Here is a 7,811-nt window from a genome sequence, read left to right as displayed (position 1 = left end):
ATAGAATTTGCCATGCGGATTAATTAAGCCGCATATATATAACCTTGAGGTAGTATAGAACAAATCTTTAAAGATTTTAGTTTAAATTTAATTATCACTTTTAGTTAAAAGGGCTTTATCAAAGACCAATCCATCCTAGGTTTATAAGGTTTGTTTGTGTGTTTGTGATTTTTGTTCGGATTCCATTATTCAGATTTGTAGTAAATGTTTAGTCCCTTACTTGTGCAAGGAAGAAACCTCTCTTGATTTTTTTTAAAATCGATATAATTATATTGATTTTTAAAAAATCATGGGAGGCTTCTTCTTTGGCAAAGAAGAATTATAAATGTTTAGTTAAATTTTGTTGTTTAGTTCCAATTAATGTTTAGTTCTGTACTTGTGCAAAGACTTTGCGCAAGTAAGGCCTTACTTAAGGAACTAAACATTAATTGGAACTAAACAACTAAACATTTATAATAAGGAAATAACTTATTGGAGAATTTGTTTTAATTGCTCTTTTGATTTTTAGTTTTAAAGAATGGCACAATATATGAAGCAGTATAGAAAAAGGAAAAAAAAGTTACAAGAAATGTTAGTTTATAGTAGTGATGATGATGCAAATGTGTTTAATGAAAAAATATCTTCTTTAAATCCAATACTGTGCTCTTCAAAAAACAAACTTAGTTTTGATGAAATTAAAAGCACTACTTATAAAGACGATGACCCAATTAGATCTTCTGATGAGAGTTCCTTATCAAATTCTGATATAGTTGAAAGTAAATCATTGTCATTAAAGGAGAAACTTGCTATATGTGCAATTAAGCATCAATGGTCCTCTGCATCAATAAATGAGATTTTGGAGATTTTACAAGGTGAAGGCTTGCAGGTTCCCAAAGATTACCGGACATTGCTGCACACACCTCGTCAAACATCTGTTGTTTCAAAATGTGGAGGAGATTATGTCAATTTTGGTTTGAGAAATGGAATTTTGAAAGTTCTTTCTCAAATTCCAGAGTGCACTGAAATTAAATTGAATGTTAATGTTGATGGACTTCCATTGTTTAAATCTTCAAGTTGCCAATTATGGCCAATATTATGCCAGTTTTCTACTAGTGATATATTCATTTGTTCAATGTTTTGTGGTGTCAGTAAGCCCAATTCTTTAAATAATTTTTTGTATGATTTTTTGAATGACTATAAAGACTTGCATACCAATGGATTAATCTTCAATAAAAAAAAATAATTTGTTTCCATAAGTTCTTTTCTCTGTGATGCTCCAGCCAGAGCTTTTATGAAGTCAATTGTGCTTCACTCAGGATTCAACTCATGCGAGCGATGTGAAATTGTTGGTACATATGTCAATGGCCGTGTAGTATTTCTTCCAGAAGAAAATATGGTTAAAAGAGATGAATTGGTTTTTAATAACTTCGGCTATCCCAATCATCAAAAAGATCAAACACCTTTAGTAGAGGCTGGAATTTCATGCATCAAAGCATTTGTTTTAGACTATATGCACTTAGTTTGTCTCGGTGTTGTGAGGAGATTAATTAGATTTTTGAAAAGTGGAAAAAAAGGACGCATTTCCATGCAGCAAAGGACTCACTTATCGAACCTGCATGGTGCTTTAAATGGGTGTTTGCCTACTGAATTTGCAAGGCAACCAAGGCAAGTAAATGATGTTGACAGATGGAAAGCTACAGAGTTTCGCTTCTTTTTGTTGTACACCGGACCTGTAGTTTTAAAAAGAGTTTTGTCAAATGAACAGTATAAACATTTTCTCTCATTAAGCATTGCCATTTCCATTTTACTTACAGATAACATTGATATACGTTCTCAGTATATCAACTATGCTAGAGAGCTAATAAATTATTTTGTTAGCAAATCACCAAGTTTGTATGGTGAATGTTTTGTTGTGTATAATGTACATAATTTATTACATTTAGTGGAAGATGTTGAAATCACAAGTGCTCTTTAAATGATATTTGTTGCTTCCCATACGAGAATCACATGCAACGACTTAAAAAAGAAGTACGCAATGCAAAAAGCCCTATCATACAAGTATGTAAGCGGGAACACGAGTATGACAATGTACTCATGTCTTTACCAAAAAAAAAAAATGTAAATAAGATTTCCCCTAACTTAAAAGATGGATGTTTTATGTTACAAAATGGAGATGTGGCAATTGTTGACAGAATTGTACAAGATAAAATACAGTGTAAAGTGTTCAAACCCTGTAACATGCAAAATGTTTATATAGAACCTGCAGAGTCGAAGTTATTCAACATATACTTAATTAATAACTTAAACAAGAACTATAAATCTAAAGTTTTAGAAAGAAAGAATTTGATAAATAAATGTGTTTGTATTCCTGAACAGCGTGGGCATGCTATTTTTCCACTCTTGCATCGATTCTAGATTATGCACATTTATTTTATTTGTGTATCTATTTGCCTGTATTATTACTTTTAAATTTTTTTTAAATTTTGGATTATGAAAGTATTTAAAAATTTCTTATTTAATAATTGTTTATTCTGATTTTTATCTTCTTGGATTTTATTTTAGACATGTACTAATAGAATAATCTGATAATCTCTAAAATGTATAAATTGCTATATAAAAATGTATCTGATATATTATGCATATGCATGGCTTTTTGCATTTAAAATTTTAGCAAGGAATTTAAGTCTAAGTATAAGTTTTGATTATGAATGGTATTTAATATTTTTTTAGTCTCTATATTTAGATAACATAAGAAGCAAACAGTTAGTTTGATGTCACACTAATAATTTGTTTCAGTAAATTTATTGGTTTTAATGTTGCTGAATATTGTGGCTAGATATTTGATAGTTATATAAATAACTATAACATAATATCTGGCCCCACATTATATTTCCGTTACCTTTTTTATTGTTGTGACACAACAGACGTTTTATATCAGAGTTTTTCTTCTCAGTCTTTTCTCTTCAGTTGTTTCTTCTCAGTCCTAAAAGCATTATTTTGTCATGGCTAAGGAGCTTCACCTGGCCCCAACAGGCCCCTGCAGTTCAGGAATTATATATTTAGCTTTGATTTAACTAGTATGAGCCAAGCTGAAGAGTTTAAATGGACAAGAGCAGTTTGGATGGAAGGGGACGAGGAGGAGGAAGGTACTATCCTTACTAAATGGGTTCAGGGTGAAATTGTTAGATGGCCTGTTAAAATTAATGCATTAAGAGCTTTATCAGAAGGTAGATCCCCTAACAAAAATTGGTTGAAATTTGATCTTGTTAAACTAAAATGTAGTTCAAGTAAGACTCATATTCTATGTTTTAATTGTATTTGATAAGATTTATATTGTACTTATTTTTTGAGAAGACATTTAATTTAGCAGTATTTAATTTATTTTTTTTTTGTTTCCTAAGCTATGCAAATTAAATGTAAAAAATGATGCATTACTTTTTTGATGATATTATTTCATTTTTCTTTTAAGATGATCGTCATACTTGTGAAGATTTCAACTTTACTACCACAGATGCAGATGATAGTAACTCACCTCCAAAATATAAACATGGTAAATTTGTATTTTTGTGACTTATGAACTGTAGTTTAGGATAACTGAAACAAGTTGAATACTTTTCTTTTTTTCTTCTCAAATAATTAGGTATTCTATAAGAGCCTTATTAAATTACATTGTGAATTGAGTTTCTAAAATCATTAAATTAAAATTGATAATTATCAAAGAACTTCTAGTTCTAATGTTAACAGTTAAGTACATCTAGTTCCCAAAAAGTTTAAGAGAAAATCTAGGTGGCTATTTTGAAAAAAAAAATTGTCTTGTCCAAAAAATTCAAATTTTGCTGTTTTTGGTATTTATTTTAGCAATAAAACTGTTATGTTGATGTGTTTTTGTGTATTTATCTTAACAGTTAATTTTTTATTTTACTATTCTTTTTTTTTTTTTGTATGTAAGTATACAAATTGAATTATTACAATCTCTAATTTTAGAGCCTAATAAAGTTACTGGTTATAAATATAAAATAAAAATACCATCTCTTCCACATTCATCAGTTAAAAGAAGGAACAGCCATAAAGGTAAAAATAAACATTATTTTATTTCTACTTACTTCATTTTAGCTGCATACAAATCTGCATACAAATTCTTATCAAAAAATGCATATAGATGCATTTTTTGAGAAGAATTTTTCTGAAATGTATATCATTATTCATATTTTTTTAAAATGTATTCATGACATTAAAAAAAAAGTTACTGAACAAATGCAAGGATGCAACGTGTATTACTTTGTTGATGCTATGTTTACTTAGTTTTTATATCAGATGACCTCCATACTTGTGAGAATTTATTTTTACTTTCACAGATGATTGTAACTCACCTACAAATAACAAAGAAGGTAAATGTGTTGTTTTTTTTTACTTTTAAAATATAGTACAGGATGGCTGATACGAGTTACTATTTTAATAAGCAATACTATTTTTAAAAATTATAATAAATATTTGTTGCAAAAAAGTCTTTATAAATTAAGTTTTCAGCAGAGTTTTAATAAAGGAAGTATCAAATAAAAAACAATAAATGTTTACACTTTAATAAATTTAGTTACCATATAGTTTACAAGAGAATATTTTTGTAGGAAGCAGTTTTTAGAAAACAATTGAATTATCAGAAAATTTTAAATCATGCTAAGTTATGTGTTTGGTACATTTTCATGTATTTGGCCTGGTTAATTACTTTCTTTAGTTTTAGAACCTAAAGTGCCTGGTCATAAAAGTTACATTACAACGCCACCTCCACCACATTTACCAGATAAAAGAAAAACTAGCAGAAAAGGTAAAGAAACAAAACTTTTTTATTTTAACTTATTTAATTTCTGCTCTAATCTACAGGATATTTATATCATTTCATTGATATATTGGAGTAATGATAAGTAATATGTAAATACTAATAAAAATATCTTTTTATATTTTTAGTTCCAGATATCGATTATTTATTATTGTTTTTTATAATTAACAGTTTATGGTAATAAATTCCTTTAATAATAAACAAAAGTCATTAATGATATATTTACTGATAGAGTTCAACATTCCTAAATCCAGTTCCCCAGATATAAGCAAAAGGAAGTTGATAGTGGAGGATCCTAAATGCAGTTCCCCAGATAAAAAGAAAAGGAAGTTGGTATTAGAGGATGCTTTAATTCGTAGATCACATCAATTACGTATGTTTTGCGTAGAGCACATTTTATTAGTATACTTTCCATCTTTGATTATTTCTAAATATGTCGTTTAAACTTGTTTTATGCTAGTTTTTGTGCTAAATTTTTTTTCATATGACAATTTTGATAACTTTCGAAGTACATCTTGAATCTTTTGAGCCCAATTTAAGTAATATTATATAAAGTTGACTTTAAAAATCCATATCATCAAATATTTTTAGCATCACCAGTGGATTTCAGTAGTAGAAGTAGCCCTAAACTGTTGTCACCTGTAAGGAATCAGGTCCTTTTGAATAATAATACAGATACTATGAGTATATCTGTTGCATCATTTCAAAGTAAGTATGTTTTTTGTTTGGATCTTTTTTTCTAATGAAGTTTCTCTAAATAATTATGTGAAATGGTTGACATTAATCAACATGGATACTATTTAACAATAATAATTTGGAATCTCAAAGTAGGCTAAACAAGTTATTATATTTTAGGATTCCAATCAAAAGTTTTTGAGAACTTTATCGTTTTAAAAGAAATGATTAAGTCACTTGGTCAGCGATATGAAAAGGATGATTCACCTTTCTTTATTGAACAATTTACTGAAATCGAAAAATTTAAAGAGTTTGATGAAACTCTAAGTGAAAATGATAAAAAAATGTGCTTTGTGAGTTTCAATTTTGTTTCAGAAAATCATTTTTATTGCTTTTCATTTAAATACTATGTCCACAAATTTGAAAATTGTCTTTTTTTTAAAATCCCAGAGCAACTAAATAATTAGAACTGTTCGTGACCTGAGTACTTATTTATTCTAACTCCCTTTTAAAATGTTAAAAGAATGTTTCAAAGTTAATATCTGAAAGATAAAATAAAATAGTTTTTTAACTTTTTTTTATTTTAAATAGTTTTTTTGCTTATAAATATTTAGTAAATTTGTATTTATTTTCAAATAACATTTTAGATAGTTATTATTAAAGTTTCAAATGTATTGCTACCTTTAGAAGGTCATTTAATATTTTCTCCCAACATTTAAAAATAAAGTTAGAATAAATAAGCACTCGGGCTGCGTGTTATTTGCAGATAAATTTATAAACACTAAGAAACTTCTACTTTGTTTTTGTTTAGCTTAGTCGCTTTGAAAACTGTGGGGGAGCAACATGCCATGAATATGTTAGGAATATTATGAACAAGTAAGTTGGTTACAGATATCTTATTTTTGATTTTTTTCATATATTTAAAAAATATAGTTTTTGCCATATAGAAATGATTGATAATTATTATTGTATTACCATATAATATTACCATGGCCCCCACAAGAATCATTAATTGTACCTTTAGTCTGGGGAAATTTATAAAAGAAAATATTAAAATATCTTTATTTTGGGCCCTGGAAATCTTCCCCATTTTTGATGATTGTTTTTTTAAGTTCATTTGTTTGAGGTAATAAATCACATGTGTTACTTTTGAGGGTTATGTCAAATGGCGTCATGAGCGAATACAATTTGAATGGGAAGTTGAATAAGCTGTCTTTTCGAAAAACAAATACAATGAAGTTAATAGTTGGTAAGTTATTTATATTTATGTCAAAACTAGATTATTTATTACTAAGTTAAATTATTATTACAAATTACAGAAAAATTGCATAACACTTTATTTCAATTCTAAAATATGGAAAATAATGCATTGTTAAAATTTGACGCAGCAGACAGAGGTAGGTAAATAGATAGATTTATTTTTATTTAGCCATTTTACAATAAAAAAATATTTCTTTTTAATTTTTGAAAAAACAGTATTAGTTAAAATTAGAAAAATATACAGGGTGTCTGCTGGTTTTTGAGTGGACATCCGATTTAAGATTATATATAAAATGGTCGTAGGAGACAATCACTCATATAGGTAATAGCTGCATAATGGCAATTCAGTTTGTCTAAATTTGATTCCAAATGGCGAGCTTTGTGGCTAAAGCCTAGACGTATAACAAACTTGGAAATAATTCTTTATGCCAACTAGTTTTAAGATATATAAAAACAGGTTATAAAATTATTATTTAAAAAAAAGTTTAATTTTTTTTTTCTTTTTTTAGCAACTGTTGCGAAGTCGAAAAAATATACAGAAAAAGATGTCGAAAATAGCATTGGTGTTATTTTGAAACACGCTCCTTTGCGAAAAGGTGGTAAGAAAAATCAACGAAATGAAAACAATTAAAGATCAAGAAATGAACCTTTATGTTCTTTTATAATAAAGGTTTTTTTTGTTGAAATAGAATTTTTATCTTTATTCTTGTCTTTTATTTCCCCGAAATTGGATCTTTCTGAGATAAAATAATCACTCCATGCAATGCTAGTATAAATTTTTTTTTACAACATATTAGACCTAAGAAAAAGCAGTTTGTTTGCTTCTTTTAAATAAAAACATTAATGTTATTTAAGTTAATTTTCACATCTACATCTAGACGGTCGGTTTATAGTCACAAACGCGACGTCATTACGACGTCTTTAATTGACGTCAAGCGGGATTACACTTTGCGACTATAAACAGACCGTCAGAGTAGGACGTCCTCGCGACGTCCTTCTGACGTTCGTGTGTTTGCTGGGTGGATTGTTTGGAACAGGTTGTCGCAAAAAAAAATGACGTTTA

General features: G+C 28.1%; 1 protein-coding gene and 1 pseudogene across 2 annotated transcripts; both read left to right on the top strand.

Annotated features, from left to right (window-relative positions):
• Positions 1–2,498, top strand: LOC149885504 (uncharacterized). The gene is made up of 2 exons (XM_090093303.1): positions 1–148; positions 509–2,498. Exon 2 carries the CDS (start codon positions 518–520, stop codon positions 1,220–1,222), a length of 705 nt encoding a protein of 234 aa, XP_089949429.1. The 5' UTR covers positions 1–148; positions 509–517; the 3' UTR covers positions 1,223–2,498.
• A 448-nt stretch (positions 2,499–2,946) lies between these two features.
• LOC149885503 (uncharacterized) lies at positions 2,947–7,451 on the top strand (annotated as a pseudogene). The gene is made up of 11 exons (XR_016454183.1): positions 2,947–3,266; positions 3,449–3,529; positions 3,964–4,050; positions 4,294–4,367; positions 4,712–4,801; positions 5,046–5,186; positions 5,405–5,521; positions 5,669–5,841; positions 6,300–6,364; positions 6,643–6,737; positions 7,258–7,451. The product of XR_016454183.1 is annotated as an uncharacterized LOC149885503 (transcript).
• The last annotated feature ends 360 nt before the right edge of the window (positions 7,452–7,811 follow it).

This window comes from Hydra viridissima, unplaced genomic scaffold, assembly GCF_058129835.1.
Source record: "Hydra viridissima isolate aposymbiotic clone 2 unplaced genomic scaffold, HvirCarnegie_v1 scaffold_7, whole genome shotgun sequence".
NCBI lineage: Eukaryota > Metazoa > Cnidaria > Hydrozoa > Anthoathecata > Hydridae > Hydra > Hydra viridissima.
Note: the sequence above shows the minus strand (reverse complement) of the source record. Positions and strands in the feature narration are given on the sequence as shown.

Bases quoted from the DNA above. Each gene is read 5' to 3' on its own strand.
- LOC149885504 (XM_090093303.1), top strand. From the start codon at position 518: ATGGCACAATATATGAAGCAGTATAGAAAAAGGAAAAAAAAGTTACAA.